The 22,085-nt window shown below is 43.3% G+C and overlaps 1 protein-coding gene across 1 annotated transcript in view; it reads left to right on the top strand.

The window, feature by feature from the left end:
• LOC115117954 (SET-binding protein-like) overlaps nt 1-19,225 on the top strand; it is a 155,630-nt gene extending 136,405 nt beyond the window's left edge. The window contains exons 5-6 of the mRNA XM_065026705.1: nt 7,653-8,700; nt 14,398-19,225. Of these exons, the coding sequence (XP_064882777.1) occupies nt 7,653-8,700; nt 14,398-14,867 (1,518 nt within the window). The 3' untranslated portion in view covers nt 14,868-19,225. The remainder of the gene's footprint in view (nt 1-7,652; nt 8,701-14,397) is intronic.
• The last annotated feature ends 2,860 nt before the right edge of the window (nt 19,226-22,085 follow it).

Genomic DNA, 22,085 nt, shown 5'->3' with positions numbered 1-22,085 from the left:
CCCCTGGACTGTATGTATTATCCAGTACTGATATGGTCTCTCCTCTGGACTGTATGTATTATCCAGTACTGATATTTTTTCTCCTCAGGACTGTATGTATTATCCAGTTCTGATATGGTCTCTCCTCTGGACTGTATGTATTATCCAGAACATATATGGCCTCTCCTCTGGACTGTATGTATTATCCAGTACTGATATGGTCTCTCCCCTGGACTCTATGTATTATCCAGTACTGATATGGTCTCTCCTCTGGACTGTATGTATTATCCAGTACTGATATGGTCTCTCCCCTGGACTGTATGTATTATCCAGTACTGATATGGCATCTCCTCCTCTCCCCTGGACTGTATGTATTATCCAGTACTGATATGGTCTCTCCTCTGGACTGTATGTATTATCCAGTACATATATGGCCTCTCCTCTGGACTGTATGTATTTTCCAGTACTCATATGGTCTCTCCTTTGAACTGTATGCATTATCCAGTACTGATATAGCCTCTCCTCCTCTCCCCTGGACTGTATGTATTATCCAGTACTGATATGGTCTCTCCTCTGGACTTCTTACATTATCCAGTACTGATATGGCCTCTCCTCCTCTCCTCTGGACTGTATGTATTATCCAGTACTGATATGGTCTCTCCTCTGGACTGTATGTGTTATCCAGTACTGATATGGTCTCTCCTCTGGACTGTATGTATTATCCAGTACTGATATGGCCTCTCCTCCTCTCCTCTGGACTGTATGTATTATCCAGTACTGAAATGGTCTCTCCTCTAGACTGTATGTATTATCCAGTACTGATATGGTCTCTCCTCTGGACTGTATGTATTATCCAGTACTGATATGGTCTCTCCTCTGGACTGTATGTATTATCCAGTACTGATATGGCCTCTCCTCCTCTCCTCTGGACTGTATGTATTATCCAGTACTGAAATGGTCTCTCCTCTAGACTGTATGTATTATCCATTACTGATATGGTCTCTCCTCTGGACTGTATGTATTATCCAGTACTGATATGGGCTCTCCTCCTCTCCTCTGGACTGTATGTATTATCCAGTACTGATATGGCTTCTCCTCTGGACTGTATGTATTATTCAGTACTGATATGGTCTCTCCTCTGGACTGTATTTATTATCCAGTACTGATATGGCCTCTCCTCTGGACTGTATGTATTATCCAGTACTGATATGGCCTCTCCTCCTCTCCTCTGGACTGTATTAATTATCCAGTACTGATATGGTCTCTCCCCTGGACTCTATGTATTATCCAGTACTGATATGGTCTCTCCTCTGGACTGTATGTATTATCCAGTACTGATATGGTCTCTCCTCTGGACTGTATGTATTATCCAGTACTGATATGGTCTCTCCTCTGGACTGTATGTATTATCCAGTACTGATATGGTCTCTCCTCTGGACTGTATGTATTATCCAGTACTGATATGGTCTCTCCTCTGGACTGTATGTATTATCCAGTACTCATATGGTCTCTCCTCTGGACTGTATGTATTATCCAGTACTCATATGGTCTCTCCTCTGGACTGTATGTATTATCCAGTACTGATATGGCCTCTCCTCTGGACTGTATGTATTATCCAGTACTGATATGGTCTCTCCTTTGAACTGTATGTATTATCCAGAACTGATATGGCCTCTCCTCCTCTCCTCTGCACTGTATGTATTATCCAGTACTGATATGGTCTCTCCCCTGGACTGTATGTATTATCCAGTACTGATATGGTCTCTCCTCTGGACTGTATGTATTATCCAGTACTGATATGGTCTCTCCTCTGGACTGTATGTATTATCCAGAACATATATTGCCTCTCCTCTGGACTGTATGTATTATCCAGTACTGATATGGTCTCTCCCCTGGACTGTATGTATTATCCAGTACTGATATGGTCTCTCCTCTGGACTGTATGTATTATCCAGTACTCATATGGTCTCTCCTTTGAACTGTATGCATTATCCAGTACTGATATAGCCTCTCCTCCTCGCCCCTGGACTGTATGTATTATCCAGTACTGATATGGTCTCTCCTCTGGACTTTTTGCATTATCCAGTACTGATATGGCCTCTCCTCTGGACTGTATGTTTTATCCAGTACTGATATGGTCTCTCCTCTGGACTGTATGTATTATCCAGTACTGATATGGTCTCTCCTCTGGACTGTATGTATTATCCAGTACTGATATGGTCTCTCCTCTGGACTGTATGTATTATCCAGTACTGATATGGTGTCTCCTCTGGACTGTATGTATTATCCAGTACTGATATGGCCTCTCCTCCTCTCCTCTGGACTGTATGTATTATCCAGTACTGATATGGTCTCTCCTCTGGACTGTATGTATTATCCAGTACTGATATGGTCTCTCCTCTGGACTGTATGTATTATCCAGTACTGATATGGTGTCTCCTCTGGACTGTATGTATTATCCAGTACTGATATGGCCTCTCCTCCTCTCCTCTGGACTGTATGTATTATCCAGTACTGATATGGTCTCTCCTCTGGACTGTATGTATTATCCAGTACTGATATGGTCTCTCCTCTGGACTGTATGTATTATCCAGTACTGATATGGTGTCTCCTCTGGACTGTATGTATTATCCAGTACTGATATGGCCTCTCCTCCTCTCCTCTGGACTGTATGTATTATTCAGTACTGATATGGTCTCTCCTCTGGACTGTATGTATTATCCAGTACTGATATGGCCTCTCCTCTGGACTGTATGTTTTATCCAGTACTGATATGGTCTCTCCTCTGGAATGTATGTATTATCCAGTACTGATATGGTCTCTCCTCTGGACTGTATGTTTTATCCAGTACTGATATGGTCTCTCCTCTGGACTGTATGTATTGTACAGTACTCATATGGTCTCTCCTCTGGACTGTATGTATTATCCAGTACTGATATGGCCTCTCCTCTGGACTGTATGTTTTATCCAGTACTGATATGGTCTCTCCTCTGGACTGTATGTATTGTACAGTACTCATATGGTCTCTCCTCTGGACTGTATGTATTATTGAGTACTGATATGGTCTCTCCTCTGGACTGTATGTATTGTACAGTACTCATATGGTCTCCTCTGGACTGTATGTATTATCCAGTACTGATATGGTCTCTCCTCTGGACTGTATGTTTTATCCAGTACTGATATGGTCTCTCCTCTGGACTGTATGTATTATCCAGTACTGATATGGCCTCTCCTCCTCTCCTCTGGACTGTATGTATTGTCCAGTACTCATATGGTCTCTCCTCTGGACTGTATGTATTGTACAGTACTCATATGGTCTCTCCTCTGGACTGTATGTATTATCCAGTACTGATATGGTCTCTCCTCTGGACTGTATGTATTATCCAGTATTGATTTGGCCTTTCCTCCTCTCCCCTGGACTGTATGTTTTATCCAGTACTGATATGGTCTCTCCCCTGGACTGTATGTATTATCCAGTACTGATATGGTCTCTCCTCTGGACTGTATGTATTATCCAGTACATATATGGCCTCTCCTCTGGACTGTATGTATTTTCCAGTACTCATATGGTCTCTCCTTTGAACTGTATGCATTATCCAGTACTGATATAGCCTCTCCTCCTCTCCCCTGGACTGTATGTATTATCCAGTACTGATATGGTCTCTCCTCTGGACTTCTTGCATTATCCAGTACTGATATGGCCTCTCCTCCTCTCCTCTGGACTCTATGTATTATCCAGTACTGATATGGTCTCTCCTCTGGACTGTATGTATTATCCAGTACTGATATGGTCTCTCCTCTGGACTGTATGTATTATCCAGTACTGATATGGTCTCTCCTCTGGACTGTATGTATTATCCAGTACTGATATGGCCTCTCCTCCTCTCCTCTGGACTGTATGTATTATCCAGTACTGAAATGGTCTCTCCTCTAGACTGTATGTATTATCCAGTACTGATATGGCCTCTCCTCTGGACTGTATGTATTATCCAGTACTGATATGGTCTCTCCTCTGGACTGTATGTATTATCCAGTACTGAAATGGTCTCTCCTCTAGACTGTATGTATTATCCAGTACTGATATGGTCTCTCCTCTGGACTGTATGTATTATCCAGTACTGATATGGCCTCTCCTCTGGACTGTATGTATTATCCAGTACTGATATGGCCTCTCCTCTGGACTGTATGTATTATCCAGTACTGATATGGCCTCTCCCCCTCTCCTCTGGACTGTATTAATTATCCAGTACTGATATGGCCTCTCCTCTGGACTGTATGTATTATCCAGTACTGATATGGTCTCTCCTCTGGACTGTATGTATTATCCAGTACTGATATGGCCTCTCCTCCTCTCCTCTGGACTGAATTATCTGTATGGTACTTATCCAGTACTGATATGGTCTCTCCTCTGGACTGTATGTATTATCCAGTACTGATATGGTCTCTCCTCTGGACTGTATGTATTATCCAGTACTGATATGGTCTCTCCTCTGGACTGTATGTATTATCCAGTACTGATATGGTCTCTCCTTTGAACTGTATGCATTATCCAGTACTGATATGGTCTCTCCTCTGGACTTTTTGCATTATCCAGTACTGATATGGCCTCTCCTCCTCTCCTCTGGACTGTATGTATTATCCAGTACTGATATGGTCTCTCCTCTGGACTGTATGTATTATCCAGTACTGATATGGTCTCTCCTCTGGACTGTATGTATTATCCAGTACTGATATGGCCTCTCCTCCTCTCCTCTGGACTGTATGTATTATCCAGTACTGATATGGTCTCTCCTCTGGACTGTATGTATTATCCAGTACTGATATGGTCTCTCCTTTGAACTGTATGTATTATCCAGAACTGATATGGCCTCTCCTCCTCTCCTCTGGACTGTATGTATTATCCAGTACTGATATGGTCTCTCCTCTGGACTGTATGTATTATCCAGTACTGATATGGTCTCTCCCCTGGACTGTATGTATTATCCAGTACTGATATGGTCTCTCCTCTGGACTGTATGTATTATCCAGTACTGATATGGTCTCTCCTCTGGACTGTATGTATTATCCAGAACATATATGGCCTCTCCTCTGGACTGTATGTATTATCCAGTACTGATATGGTCTCTCCCCTGGACTGTATGTATTATCCAGTACTGATATGGTCTCTCCTCTGGACTGTATGTATTATCCAGTACTCATATGGTCTCTCCTTTGAACTGTATGCATTATCCAGTACTGATATAGCCTCTCCTCCTCGCCCCTGGACTGTATGTATTATCCAGTACTGATATGGTCTCTCCTCTGGACTTTTTGCATTATCCAGTACTGATATGGCCTCTCCTCTGGACTGTATCTTTTATCCAGTACTGATATGGTCTCTCCTCTGGACTGTATGTATTATCCAGTACTGATATGGTCTCTCCTCTGGACTGTATGTATTATCCAGTACTGATATGGTCTCTCCTCTGGACTGTATGTATTATCCAGTACTGATATGGTGTCTCCTCTGGACTGTATGTATTATCCAGTACTGATATGGCCTCTCCTCCTCTCCTCTGGACTGTATGTATTATCCAGTACTGATATGGTCTCTCCTCTGGACTGTATGTATTATCCAGTACTGATATGGTCTCTCCTCTGGACTGTATGTATTATCCAGTACTGATATGGTGTCTCCTCTGGACTGTATGTATTATCCAGTACTGATATGGCCTCTCCTCCTCTCCTCTGGACTGTATGTATTATTCAGTACTGATATGGTCTCTCCTCTGGACTGTATGTATTATCCAGTACTGATATGGCCTCTCCTCTGGACTGTATGTTTTATCCAGTACTGATATGGTCTCTCCTCTGGAATGTATGTATTATCCAGTACTGATATGGTCTCTCCTCCTCTCCTCTGGACTGTATGTATTATTCAGTACTGATATGGTCTCTCCTCTGGACTGTATGTATTATCCAGTACTGATATGGCCTCTCCTCTGGACTGTATGTTTTATCCAGTACTGATATGGTCTCTCCTCTGGACTGTATGTATTGTACAGTACTCATATGGTCTCTCCTCTGGACTGTATGTATTATCCAGTACTGATATGGCCTCTCCTCTGGACTGTATGTTTTATCCAGTACTGATATGGTCTCTCCTCTGGACTGTATGTATTGTACAGTACTCATATGGTCTCTCCTCTGGACTGTATGTATTATTGAGTACTGATATGGTCTCTCCTCTGGACTGTATGTATTGTACAGTACTCATATGGTCTCTCCTCTGGACTGTATGTATTATCCAGTACTGATATGGTCTCTCCTCTGGACTGTATGTATTATCCAGTATTGATATGGCCTTTCCTCCTCTCCCCTGGACTGTATGTTTTATCCAGTACTGATATGGTCTCTCCCCTGGACTGTATGTATTATCCAGTACTGATATGGTCTCTCCTCTGGACTGTATGTATTATCTAGTACATATATGGCCTCTCCTCTGGACTGTATGTATTTTCCAGTACTCATATGGTCTCTCCTTTGAACTGTATGCATTATCCAGTACTGATATAGCCTCTCCTCCTCTCCCCTGGACTGTATGTATTATCCAGTACTGATATGGTCTCTCCTCTGGACTTCTTGCATTATCCAGTACTGATATGGCCTCTCCTCCTCTCCTCTGGACTGTATGTATTATCCAGTACTGATATGGTCTCTCCTCTGGACTGTATGTATTATCCAGTACTGATATGGTCTCTCCTCTGGACTGTATGTATTATCCAGTACTGATATGGTCTCTCCTCTGGACTGTATGTATTATCCAGTACTGATATGGCCTCTCCTCCTCTCCTCTGGACTGTATGTATTATCCAGTACTGAAATGGTCTCTCCTCTAGACTGTATGTATTATCCAGTACTGATATGGCCTCTCCTCTGGACTGTATGTATTATCCAGTACTGATATGGTCTCTCCTCTGGACTGTATGTATTATCCAGTACTGAAATGGTCTCTCCTCTAGACTGTATGTATTATCCAGTACTGATATGGTCTCTCCTCTGGACTGTATGTATTATCCAGTACTGATATGGCCTCTCCTCTGGACTGTATGTATTATCCAGTACTGATATGGCCTCTCCTCTGGACTGTATGTATTATTCAGTACTGATATGGTCTCTTCTCTGGACTGTATTTATTATCCAGTACTGATATGGCCTCTCCTCTGGACTGTATGTATTATCCAGTACTGATATGGCCTCTCCCCCTCTCCTCTGGACTGTATTAATTATCCAGTACTGATATGGCCTCTCCTCTGGACTGTATGTATTATCCAGTACTGATATGGTCTCTCCTCTGGACTGTATGTATTATCCAGTACTGATATGGCCTCTCCTCTGGACTGTATGTATTATCCAGTACTGATATGGCCTCTCCTCTGGACTGTATTAATTATCCAGTACTGATATGGCCTCTCCTCTGGACTGTATGTATTATCCAGTACTGATATGGCCTCTCCTCTGGACTGTATTAATTATCCAGTACTGATATGGCCTCTCCTCTGGACTGTATGTATTATCCAGTACTGATATGGCCTCTCCTCTGGTCTGTATTAATTATCCAGTACTGATATGGCCTCTCCTCTGGACTGTATTAATTATCCAGTACTGATTTGGCCTCTCCTCTTCTCTGCCAGGTGGTGATAAAACTGCAGCAGCTACATGTGTCCCACCGACGCTACGCCTCCTGCTACCCCCAGCAACCCTACCCCTCCATCTTCCGCCTCAACTTCCACCATCACTACTACCCCCTGACCTATGACCCCTACCCCTGTGATCCCGCCCCGTACCTTCGCAGGACCGCCGAGCTCAAGGCCAAGAGGAGGCGCGGCCGGCCCGCCAAAACCAGCGAGCCAATCACATCCAAGCTGCCTTTTGTCCAGGGTTTTGGGTATCCGCTGGCGGGGGGGAACTACTATGCACCATATGCCATGCCTTATGCCCCGCCTCTGAGCCTGGGCTACTACACCCCATCACCCCCACTCTACCTTCCCCACCATCCCCACGGCCCTTCACCACCCTCCCCCTTCATGAGGCCTGCCGTCCCCCCTCCGAAGTTCCACTCTGGGGGCCACTCCAAGCTCCAGGCATCTAGCGGCCCACTGCAGGGCTCCTCTGGTCGGGGAGAAGGACTGGGATCCCTGGGTGGTGGAGGTCTTGGAGCGGTGAGGCTCCACAAGAGGAAACACAAGCACAAACACAAACATAAGGAAGAGACCAACCTCCTCTCACCCCATGACAGACAGGAGCTGGGCGGGCTCTTCAGCGGTGCCAAGACCAATGGGCTGCTCAACCTGCTGACGGACAGGTGGGAGACGACCAACCAGAAGCGTCAGGAGAAGCAGAGGGGGGGTGGGAGAGGCTCTAGAGGGGGATCCAGGGGAGCGATGTTTGAGTCGAACCCTCTCTCTTCTCTCTCTGTGGACCATGTCCAGTTCCACCAACGCACACCCGGAGAGCCAGTGTGCAGCTTCGTGAGCAACTACAGCAGCCAATCACTGCGGCCAGATTTGACCTCTGACCTTTTCAGATTGCGGGAGGAGAAGGAGGAGGGCAGTGGGCATGGCAGAAGGAGGGGCTTAGCAGTGTTCGGAGAGGAAGGGGTGATGTCGTTCCACAATGCCAGGAAAGAGAAGATCCATGAAAGAGAAGAGTCCTTCCACAGTTCCAGCCCCACTCTAACAGGTAACAACGTGTTACTATTCTATTAGACTTATTACCATGTTATAACACAGCCCCACTCTAACAGGTAATGTGTTACTATTCTATTAGACTTATTACCATGTTATAACACAGCCCCACTCTAACAGGTAACGTGTTACTATTCTATTAGACTTATTACCATGTTATAACACAGCCCCACTCTCACAGGTAACAACGTGTTACTATTCTGTTAGACTTATTACCATGTTATAACACAGCCCCACTCTAACAGGTAATGTGTTACTATTCTATTAGACTTATTACCATGTTATAACACAGCCTCACTCTAACAAGTAACGTGTTACTATTCTATTAGACTTATTACCATGTTATAACACAGCCCCACTCTAACAGGTAATGTGTTACTATTCTATTAGACTTATTACCATGTTATCACACAGCCTCACTCTAACAGGTAATGTGTTACTATTCTATTAGACTTATTACCATGTTATAACACAGCCCCACTCTAACGGGTAACAACGTGTTACTATTCTGTTAGACTTATTACCATGTTATAACACAGCCCCACTCTAACGGGTAACAACGTGTTACTATTCTGTTAGACTTATTACCATGTTATAACACAGCCCCACTCTAACAGGTAACGTGTTACTATTCTATTAGACTTATTACCATGTTATAACACAGCCCCACTCTAACAGGTAACGTGTTACTATTCTATTAGACTTATTACCATGTTATAACACAGCCCCACTCTAACGTGTTACTATTCTATTAGACTTACCATGTTATAACACAGCCCCACGTGTTACTATTCTATTAGACTTATTACCATGTTATAACACAGCCCCACTCTAACAGGTAATGTGTTACTATTCTATTAGACTTATTACCATGTTATCACACACTTAACAGGTAATACCTATTAGACTTATTACCATGTTATAACACAGCCCCACTCTAACGGGTAACAACGTGTTACTATTCTGTTAGACTTATTACCATGTTATAACACAGCCCCACTCTAACGGGTAACAACGTGTTACTATTCTGTTAGACTTATTACCATGTTATAACACAGCCCCACTCTAACAGGTAACGTGTTACTATTCTATTAGACTTATTACCATGTTATAACACAGCCCCACTCTAACAGGTAACGTGTTACTATTCTATTAGACTTATTACCATGTTATAACACAGCCCCACTCTAACAGGTAACGTGTTACTATTCTATTAGACTTACCATGTTATAACACAGCCCCACTCTAACGGGTAACGTGTTACTACTCTGTTAGAATAGGGCTGTGTTATAACATGGTAATAAGTCTAACAGAGCAGTAACATGTTACCTGTTAGAGTGGGGCTGTGTTATACACCAGTATCTCTACTTGCACATCATCATCTGCTCATTTATCACTCCAGTGTTAATGCTAAATTGTAAATAACTTCTCTACTATGGCCTATGTATATAAAAACAATATGGGGATGAGGTAGGTAGATTGGGTGGGCTATTTACAGAAGGACTATGTACAGCTGCAGCGATCGGTTAGCTCTAACAGGTAACAACGTATTATTGATAGTAGCAGGCTTATTACCATGTTATAACACAGCCACACTCTCTCCAGATATCTGATTGTTCAGATTTAGCTCAAAATATATTGTTGTACTGAGGCAGTGGATGCGTTAATTCTTGTTCCGATAATGGAAAACATCAGTAGTTGCTTATTATTCTGTTTTTACATCAAATGTATATATATATGATGTGGATAGTGTTTAAGGTGTCTTCCCAGTTTTCGAAGCAGCCAGATGAACATGTGTAAGCCTATAACAGACAAAGAGTCAGTCAGCTCCTAAATCACCAAATACTGAACAAATGTGTTTGTGGTACATTCTGTATTCTGAGTGCAGCGAGCACATCTGGCCAGAGAGGGAGAGAACGAAACGCATGGGTGGAGAGGTCTATAATTCACCAATCTCTCCCCCCCTCCCTCCCTCTCAGCCTGCCAATGGTTGGTCCCGGAGATATATGATTCCCAGGTTGTGATTTATATTCTCCAGACAGGCAGTAAAAGGCTGTGGCTCTGTTAACAGAGCTGGCTACCAGCCAGGACTTTAATGAGTGGGGCCTAGTCCAGCGGAGGGGGAGAGAAGCCAGCGGCTCACTTAGATTACATCCCCCTCCCCAGGGGTCCCATGGGAGATGACTCACGCACACACCACCCCCCTCTCTTAACGGCCTTCTTCTACCCCTTTTTCTGCCTCTCCCTTCCTCCATCTCTTCTACTGCTCTAGACAGGGTATACCCCCTCTTTCTCTCTATTCCCTCACTCTCTCCTCTCCCTGTTCCCTCTCTTTCCCCCATCCTCCCCGTCTCTCCTCCCTCCCTCTCCACTCCCTCTTCCCCATCCTCTCTCTACTCCTTCTTCCGTCTCCCTCTCTCCTCCCTCCACCAGCATGACTTACTGCTACGTCCACAGACCAGCCCTAGCCCAATTAAAACACACGCACACTGACACAGACACAGACACACTGATCCGAAATGTATATTATTCTCCACTCTTGTGTGATTGAATGTTTCTAAATAATTTCCTCCTGTGATTGAATGTTTCTATATAATTTCCTCCTGTGATTGAATGTTTCTAAATAATTTCCTCCTGTGATTGAATGTTTCTAAATAATTTCCTCCTGTGATTGAATGTTTCTAAATCATTTCCTCCTGTGATTGAATGTTTCTAAATCATTTCCTCCTGTGATTGAATGTTTCTAAATCATTTCCTCCTGTGATTGAATGTTTCTAAATAATTTCCTCCTGTGATTGAATGTTTCTAAATAATTTCCTCCTGTGATTGAATGTTTCTAAATCATTTCCTCCTGTGATTGAATGTTTCTAAATCATTTCCTCCTGTGATTGAATGTTTCTAAATAATTTCCTCCTGTGATTGAATGTTTCTAAATAATTTCCTCCTGTGATTGAATGTTTCTATATAATTTCCTCCTGTGATTGAATGTTTCTATATAATTTCCTCCTGTGATTGGGTGTTTCTAAATCATTTCTGCCCTGTGATTGAATGTTTCTAAATAATTTCCTCCCTGTGATTGAATGTTTCTAAATAATTTCCTCCTGTGATTGAATGTTTCTATATAATTTCCTCCTGTGATTGAATGTTTCTAAATCATCTCCTCCTGTGATTGAATGTTTCTAAATAATTTCCTCCTGTGATTGAATGTTTCTATATAATTTCCTCCTGTGATTGAATGTTTCTAAATCATCTCCTCCTGTGATTGAATGTTTCTATATAATTTCCTCCTGTGATTGAATGTTTCTAAATCATTTCCTCCCTGTGATTGGGTGTTTCTAAATAATTTCTGCCCTGTGATTAGATGTTTATCTGAGCCTGATTAGAACTGTGTGTCTGCTCCCACTAATCAGCAGGTTCAACTGCACCTGACAGCAATCTCTAACCATCATTTGCAGAAAAGCAGGTCATCCTTTTTACGGAGTTAATGAAAGTGATTTTCTCTGTGTGTGTGTGCACACCCACACCCACACACACACAATATATAATTCATCCTCCTGCAGTTGGCTAAAAGCTCTGGATAGCAGTGTACCTTAAACACAGGTCTAGGATCAGGTTACCATACCAAAATCTTAAACAGGACACAGAACTGACCTCAGACCTGTAACTTTATTCTCCACTGGACTGAGGCTATAGATATTGAGCTATACGTACTGCTGAAGGTAATCATTTTTATGATGCTAATACACTGAGTGTACAAAACATGACAGGTGAATCAAGGTGAAATCTATGATCCCTTATTTGATCCCTCAATCAGTGTAGATGAAGGGGAGGAGACATGTTAAAGAAGGATTTTTGTCGAGACAATTTACAAATTGATTGTATGTGTGGCATTCAGAGGGTGAAGGGGTAAGACAAAAGATTTAAGTGCCTATGAACAGGGTATGGTAGTAGTTGCCAGGCGCACCAGTTTGAGTGTGCCAAGAACTGCAACGCTGCTGGGTTTCTCACGCTCTATAGTTTCCTGTGGGTATCAATAATGGCCCACCACCCAAAGGACATCCAGCCAACTTCACACAACTGTGGGAAGCATTGGAGTCAACATGAGCCAGCATCCCTGTGGAACGCTTTCCACACCTTGTAGTCCATGCCCTGATAAATGTAGGCAGTTCTGAAGGCAACATTGGGTGCAACTCAATATTAGGAAGGTATCCCTAATGTTTTGTACACTCAAGTCTATGGAGCACATAAATTCCTGTCCCTGTGTGTATGTGTCCTTGTGTGTGTGTTTCTGTGCCTCACAATTTGCTACTACTCAGTGCTAGTCTATTGTCTCAGTAGAAGTGAAGCTATGGACAGGAGGCTTTATATGTTATCATGATCGTATTATGATGCAGGTCTTATCTCAATACCATTGGGCATGTTTACAATACTAGAGTCTGGACTAAACGTTTTATGTCTTTTAAAATCATCAGCAAGCATTTGAAGACCAATGATGGATTATTATCACTTTGTTAGCCGTAGTGGTTAGTTAGTACTGTTACATTGTCACAGCTTAGAACAACGTGGAGGAAAACCCTGAAATACTGAGAAACCACACTGAATAGGAGAGAATGAGGTAGAGAGAGGAAGAGAGCAGGCACGTTTAAAGGCGGCTGTTTTTGGGCCTGTTGTGTCTGATTGTGCTATTCCTCCATTTTGGCTTTGGTTTAATCTGGGAACACTGCCCAGAGAAGAGGGGGTGGGGCTGTGAGAGGAGGGAGGAGCTAGAGAGGGAGAGAAGATCTGAATTGCATACTCCTCACATCCTCTATCCTCATCTCCTTCTCAAAACCCATTGAACGAGGAAGCCAGAAGTCCTTCCCAGACAGCAAGAGCGAGATAGGGGAGAGAGAAAGAGCTGTGTGTATGAAGGGCAGAGTTCCCAGTTCATCAGCACGAAGGAAACAATATGGCTCCAGTTTCCTCTGCTCAGGCAATCTTATGCTGAATTTGTGTGTATGTGTGCCTGCTTGTGTGTGCATTTGTGTTATTATCTGTGGTGCGTGTGTGTGTGTCTGGCCTGTTTGCCAGCCGGTGCTCCAGATGTGTAGAAACACTGTTGTATAGCGACACATTTAATGGCTGGACACATTTCTGTGGGTTTCCTGCTAGCAGAATGGAAGCTCCTCTCTCTCTCGCTATTCATCATTCTCTTTCTCTCTGTCTCTCTCACTATCCATCTCTATCTCCTCTCTTTAGCACAGGATGGAATCTCTACTTCTGTTTCAGCTGCAAGGCAAGCCTGAATATGGCGGAAATTAGCAGGAAGGAGCTCGAACAAAAAACAAAATATTTCAATGAGCAGCAATGTGGGCTTTTTGTTGGTATTCAAAACAATTCTTTCTTGGTAGCATTGTCTTGTGAACCCCCTAATTTAGCTTTTGTTTCATTCACTGTTGAACGGCTGATGCTGATATATGTCTTGTCAACCCCCCCCCCACCACACTCTTCTCCATCTTACATTGTCAAAGTGCAGCCACACATCTAACTCTCTCCTCTCTCTCTCCTCTTTCTGTCTGTCTCGCTCTCTCTTTTTGTCTGTCTCTCTCTCGTTCTCTCTGTCTTTCTCACTCTCTCTCGGTCTCTATCGCTCTCTCTCTCTCTCCCTGTCTCTCTGTCTGTCGCTCTCTCTGTCTCGGTCTCTCTCTCTCAGGTGTTCCAGGTAAGAGGAGATATAAGCGTCATGAGGTGGAACAGATCCACGGTGAGGTCAGAAGGATGTGTTCTCTCAACAATCAGAGGAGCTTTGAGCATGTGCAGAAGATCCTGCATGTGAAGCGTCTCCAGCGCCAGGCCAAGACCGGCAACAACGTTGTCAAAAGGCGACCTGGTCGCCCCCGGAAACACCCCATTGATGAATTTGAACCCAACAATTACGGGAGCGACATAGGGAGGGGCTTCGGGATGCCGGTGCTGGAGAGGTGTGTGGACCTACCGGGCAAGCGGAGCTTAAGACCAAGTCCCGCCCCCCAGCCTTTGGAGTTTTCCAATCACGACTCAATCTCAGTGGCTATTGAGACGGTAGTTCACAGAGCACGTTCTCTGGCGCCCCCACCGACCAGAGGAGGGAAACGCAGGGGTAGACCCAGGAAGGAAGAGGGAGGGGATATGGCGTTTCATTAGCTAATTAGTCAGCAGGACAGTTGCAGATACAGATGAGCTCTGACCTATCAGAGAGCTGGTGAGAGGAGCTAACACTGGCCTTAGCAGCCAAAAAGGACATCAATTCTGGGACCTCTGTGCACTTTGACCTATTGGCCTGTCTGTTTCTCTTCTATGATTGGATGTAAGGAGTGTGTAAGGAGAGTAACATTAGAAGAGCAACAGTGTTGCACTTCTGAAGACTGACAATGACACTTACCATACACGTATGTGAAACAATGATGCGTATGGTACTTTAATATGATACTGTATGGTACTTTATGGTACAATATCTGATACTATATGGCACTATTTGATAAGGTACTGTATGATACTATGGTACTATACGGTATGAAATACAATGGTACTTTATGATAGTCTTTATCTGAATGTGGCATTAGCCACACCTTTACCAGCAGACGGGGGGTGGTGATTGGTTAATATGATATTGTGCAGCTCTGCTTAGTTTTGCCCCCCCCCTGCCGCAGAGATACTATAAAGGCAATATGCTGTACTGAGCCTCCCTGGCCTTTACAGCTATGATCTAACTGTACATAGGAACATACTCCACTTTTACCTGCCTTTTACCCCGCAGAATACAGTCCATTTACATGTACTGGCTCATATCAAACTGAAATGTTGTACCATAGTCCATAAACGTTGGGATTGTGGTTTTATAACCAAAAATAGACCTGGATGTGACTCAGGACATGTTTGTTTTCAGGCTGAAGGAACCACATCTATTCATTCATTTATTCTGTGTATATAAGAAGGTCATCACATACATGGGAATATCAGGGGTGTTTGCTGAAAACTTAAAGGTCAACTTTGGGCAAAAACACAAAGATAACGGCTTTTAACTGTATAACTGATCAATGCTCCATCACACCACGTCATTTAATGCAACAACAAAATATATATAGATAAGATATTTGGCTAAAGAAGTGCCATTTCCTACCGATCTCTACAGCTTCTGTCCAAAAACAAATCCTGTGAAATGACTTCTACACATGGAGGAGATACTGGCTAGATACAGTGGCTAGCTTAGCTAACAAACTAGCTACGTCGGTCGCAGCGTAAGAACAGAATGACACGTCGATGATCCACCAACCACCAACACCCCATTTCTGTTTGAAAATTAAGAAAGAGGCGGGGTTGGACAATTGTTTTGTTCCCAATGTCGACCTTTAAAGATGGTTTTAATTTGCTATCTAAACATACACTTTCCTTTAATCAAAGTCAGCACTTACATGCTTGTTCTAGCCTTACGATTTGGCCTTGACTTCATTGGTGGACATCCATTCAGAAACGTGCTTTAAACTTTAAACTATTTGAATAGGCAGGATGCTCAGCCAATGGCGTCAAACCTAAGCCCAAGCCTGAGATTTGATTGGACAGTAAAGATGGAGGAGGACTAATGATCAGTGTGTGGTACTCTGATGGTTTCTATCTGAGTAGTGGTAGGAAAACAACATGAGTAGTGGTAGAAAAACAACAATTAAGTATTGGAATAGGGAACCAAAGCCTCAGAGTTATATGTGTTTCACAGACTTGTCAGACAGGTGTGGGGTTGTCAGTGTTCTCATTCTGCAGCTAAACACACAGGACATTAGATGTTAGCTAGCTAGAATGTTTTCAGTATTTCATAAAATAGCAGTAGGTACGTATTTCATTGGGACCTATGTCTAATGTAAACTTGGGAAGCCTCTCCTCTCTCTGTGAGGGTCTCTCTGTGAGGGTCTCTCTGTGAGGGTCTTGTCAGCTCCAGCAGTTCTGCACGTGCCTTATGTTTGTTTCTTAAACCATCACATCTCATTCTGTGGGAATTAAAAATGGCAGAGAAGTCACTGAGATTGAAACCACGTACTAATGATTGTGCATTTTCGACACGTGTGTCTTAGCCACCACAACACGGGCACTACCTATGTCCCTTTGCAGCCATACGTACAACAGGCCTGATTCCATTTAAGGTTTCACGCCCCTTATGCTCACCCCTGGCTCTTTGGATTGAACAGATAAAAGAGCTCTGTGAAGTACTCTATTAGAGAGAAAGGTGGATCCATCACCATGCAGTCTTTTCATATCTGAGCTGTGAGGAGCAGAGGTGGTAGGAGCCAGGGAAAGTGGACTTGAATCTAAATGGAACCAGGCCCCCCGGGCTGCGGGCGTGCAGGCTGTGCCAGTGGAGTTCTGGTGGGAACCATGCTGTCTTACGTAGTTGTTTGCTATGCATCAGGTCTGGCCTGAGCTGTCTGAGGAGTCCACCCTTCCACATAGACAAATAAGTGTCTTATTTACCCAATAAAACATGCAGTCATGTATCCAGAAGTGTGAATAATATCAGTAATAATTTGTAAAGCGTTGTGCAGAAGGTGACTATCATTTCATGTCAACTTTAGTGACTGCAGCTCCCTGCAGTGCTGCCTTAATCAGAAGTCAAGCTCCAGTAGTGAAGTGTTTATCTGTTGTAAATTGTCTGTTCTGTTGTGTTCTGCCTGCATGGATACAAACTGGCCTCAGCTACATATGCTGGCATATCCCCTCAGACCAACCTAAGCCCATCCTAGAACACATCTTAGTCAACATTAGACATTAGAACCAGCAATACCCCTTTAGTCAGTCTCTATCCATCAATTAGAAAAGTCATCAAACAGTCATAGCAAGGTTAAGATCCCAGGACCCATGCCAGCCTATGATAATGACTCTTGTTGCACTTCAGCCAAGACCAAGAACCCCCATTGGCTAGCAGCTATACTCCCCTCAGCCAATGGGTGCCTAGTGCAGAAGTGCGTGTGTGTGTGTGTGTGTGTGCACAGAGGGCATTACCAAACCACGTACTCAGACCACGTGCTTAGAGGGCATTACCAAATATACACCTGTCCTTGTCAGTGTGTGTGTCAGTTCTAGGCCACTTAGAGAGAACAGAGACTGAACTGGATCTCATAACCAAACTACACCTTTCACAGGAGGCCTGGATCTCTCTAACTGGGTCTAGGGTCTGGGTGTCTGAGTGTGGTCTAGTGGTAGTCTAGGTTTGGTATAAGGGGTCTAGATGTGGTATAGTTGCGGTCTAAGGGGTCTATAGACTTCAAGCTTGGCAGCTCAGTATTCCATGGTTGGTCTCTGATGTTGGAGTTAAGCCACTGGGATCGGTCTGTTTCTCTACCAGCCGATGTTCCGGTGCCTTCTACAGCTGACTAGTATTGTCCTGATCCTCTGCTTAACTACACACAGAGACCGACCGCATGGTTCAGTACGGTCAAGGTGGGTTTACGGTCCCTGTTGTGTACTGGATTCTGGATTCACTCTGGTCCAACTGTGTGGCTGGTATGACTATAAGTAGAAGTTTCCCTTAACCACAGATCCAGGATCAGATCACCCAACCCTAAATCATAACTTTCATTATCAGGGGGATGAAAGAACATCTGGTCCTGGATCAGTGGTTAGGGAAGAGTTCGACCCCTCCACACCAGTCTGACTAGTCCAATACAGCCACTGGAGCTGAATCATACTGTATGCATCTCAAATCACTCCCTACACCCTAAGTAGTGTACTACTACAGAAGACTATATGGAAAATATGGAGTTATGTGAGAAGCAGCCACAGTCTCTACTAATATGTGTAGTCATTAACATATATGTAATGTTTCTACGCTGTTGTTCAACGCTGAACATGCAGATGAAGGGTCGATGAGGAAACCAATAAATGTACTTTGCAGGAGCACAAAGTGAGCTCTTAACTGTGTTGGCATATTTGAGTTTGTATACATAGTGTATTTGAACCTTTTTACTAGAGTGGGTTTTCTTTTATCTGCATGCTCCACTTGATTGTATTCATCAATATTTTAGACAAGCGGAGAAGTTGACTTTCAGTTGCATTTGGAGCGAGACTTGTACATTGTTTCATATGTTTGTTTTTGTAATGGATTTTTAATTCATAAAGCATTTTTGTACATTGTATGAATATAAAAAAAAATGCAAATATTTGACATATAGAAATAAGTAAATACTTAGATGGGCATGCATATGCATATATCCTTCTTAGTATGTATGTGTAAATGTACACATATTTTGTATTTGCCTTCGCTCATATACAGATATGTAATATGCACATATACATGCAATATATATGTATATCCATGTCTGCTGGCATGCTTCTGGTCATGTTTACCTATCATGATCTTGTAGTCTATTTTTTTTATTTCTTTTCTCTGAGGAAAAGCTTGTTCTTTTGCTACCGTTTTCCTGGCTGGCAGCATTGGGCACTTATTAAGATGAAATACAGTTGAACTTGTTCATGTTATTCATTGTGTGAAATAATAAATGAATTTATTGAAAGCTGATGATGTCATTGATATGTTTGTTCTGACCTCTTATTGAGGTAACCTTCCACAGGAGGACATCGGTGTGTGTTCCAAGTGCACCCTGTTCCCTATATAGTCTACTACTTTTGAGCAGTTCTCTGCGTGCGTGCGTGTTAGATGGCTGCAGTAAGCTGTGCAACGCTGCAGAGACCTACAACTCTGTCACACTTACACACACGCACATGCATACACACACATTTTCTCGCATAATGTCACGTTATTTTCACTCTACTAGCTTGCAGAGGATCACACACGCACATACACACACACACACACAGTCTCACACTTACATTTTACTCTCACACCTGCATTACAACACACACACACGCATTATTAGCATAACCTACAGAGTAGATACCCTCTACTTTCGCCCTCTGTTAGTTCATCAAGAGCTGTAGGCTGGGCTGCAGGCCACTCTGTGATTGGTGTAGGCTAAGAGGGAAGTGCCTTACCATTGGCCGCTGCCACCTTGTAAAATTCTTCTGTTGCCATGGTTGCAGTGTGAACTGCCCAAATGTGTGTCTGTGCATTTGGTGTAGTGCTGGAAATGTTGGCACCGGTGTTATTGCGCTAAAATCATTCGTCTTTGATGGAACTCTGGAATGTAGTGCTGTCACACTTAAATCTCCCCTCAGGAGCCCATGTTTGACTGATCACAATGCGTGCACTGGTCAGTGCACTCCTCTTTACCCGAGGGGTCAGGCACCTAACACATTTAAAGCATCAAATCATAACTCTACCAGCAGATAAATAACACATATAGCTCACCAACTCAACAATTAGTTTTTTTCGTAACAGATGAAGTGATTTCTAGCATTGCCATCTATTGACTACCACAACTCTCTCCACAGATCTAATCTGTCTTTATGAAAGGTTACAGGGTGAACAGACAGATGTACTAAACATTTGCGTATCTTTTAGAACTGAAAAGTGAATGTCAAAACACAATAATATACTCCATCACCACAGACTGTTGAAGTCTGGTCAGTACTGGGAGTTGGGCCTGTTCTCTAGCAGAGTGCATCGCAAATGGCACCCTATTCTGTATATAGTGCACTACTGTTGACCAAAGCCCTATAGGACCTGGTCAAAAATAGTGCACTATATAAGGAATCACAGGAGGTTGGTGGCACCTTAATTGGGGAGAACGAGCTTGTGGTAACGACTGGAGCGGAATAGGTGGAACCGTATCAAGTACGTGGTTTCAATATGTTTGATGTCATTCCATTGGTTCCGTTCCAGACATTACTATGAGCCATTCCCCTCAGCAGCCTCCTGTGTAGGGAATAGGGTGCAGTTTGGGATGCAAACCCTTTTGACTCTGGCTTTCCAGTTCTGTGGTCCACACAGCAGAGAGACTGGAGACGACCTCTGGTGGTAAGAAATTGAACTATACCCTGAACATCACTGTCCACCAGGCAGATCGCTCAATATTGACTTTGAAATTGGACGTCTGTCCATGTCCTGAGGACATCAGGAATGCCTTCAAAACTGGCCACAATAGGCAACATTGAGCGCTATCAAAATCAAGTAGTCTTGGGCTTTGCTAAAGTGTGGTGGATAATCCCATGACTCTGGATCCGAGGTCACATATTCAATCCCAGGGGTAGACACTAATGATCTTTTTTTTGTTATAACCCTATCCCTTAACCCTTAACTATTCTGAATGATTGCCTAAACATAATGTTTTAACTGTATCCAAAACCTTTACCCTTAACTTCCAAATTTGACATTTGGAGAAAAGGAAAGATGCTGAACAGGAGGAGTCAACCTAGGGTGTGAAAAAACATAGGATTGGTGAAAGTAATGTGGTGGATTCTCACTGTGGAGCTATCTGCTTTTACCTGTCCTGTTCTGATCTGGAGCTGGAGCTGATCTGCTCTGCATAGTGATGGCTACTGTTGCCACGGTGACAGCATGACTCATGGCAGTTTGGTGAGTGGAGTCGTCTTTTTGGTGTGTGTGCACGTGCATGTGTGTGTTGTGCATTTGTTGAGCTCTCTCTCTCTCTCTCTCTCTCTGCAAAGGTAACTGAACTTAATGACTATCGCCCTGTAGCACTCACCTCTGTCATCATGAAGTGCTTTGAGAGACTAGTCAAGGATCATATCACCTCTACCTTACCTGCCACGCTAGACCCACTTCAATTTGCTTACCACCCCAATAGATCCACAGACAATGCAATCGCCTTCACTCTGCACACTGCCCTATCCCATCTAGACAAGAGGAATACCTATGTAAGAATGCTGTTTATTGACTATTGCTCAGCATTCAACACCATAGTACCCTCCAAGCTCATCATTAAGCTCGAGGCCCTGGGTCCCCACCCTGTGCAACTGGATCCTCAATAGTGGGGCCCCACAAGGGTACATTCACCCAGGACTGCGTGGACAAGCATGAGCCACCTGAGCCACTGCCTGTTTACCCCGCTATCATCCAGAAGGCGAGGTCAGTACAAGTACATCAAAGCTGGGACCGAGAGACTGAAAAACAGCTTCTAACTCAAGGCCATCAGACTTTTAAACAGCCATCACATTAGAGGCTGCTGCCTATAGGCATAGCCTAGGAATCACTGGCCACTTTAAGGAATGGAACACTAGTCACTTAATAATGTTTACATATCTTGCATTACTCATCTCATGTGTATATACAGTTTTCTATACTATTCTACGTTATCTCATTCACCTAATAATGTTTACATATCTTGCATTACTCATCTCATGTGTATATACAGTTTTCTATACTATTCTACGTTATCTCATTCACCTAATAATGTTTACATATCTTGCATTACTCATCTCATGTGTATATACAGTTTTCTATACTATTCTACGTTA

Source organism: Oncorhynchus nerka, linkage group LG13 (assembly GCF_034236695.1).
Source record: "Oncorhynchus nerka isolate Pitt River linkage group LG13, Oner_Uvic_2.0, whole genome shotgun sequence".
Lineage (NCBI taxonomy): Eukaryota > Metazoa > Chordata > Actinopteri > Salmoniformes > Salmonidae > Oncorhynchus > Oncorhynchus nerka.
The sequence above is the reverse complement of the archived record's forward strand: the minus strand, read 5'-3'. Positions and strand labels throughout refer to the sequence as shown.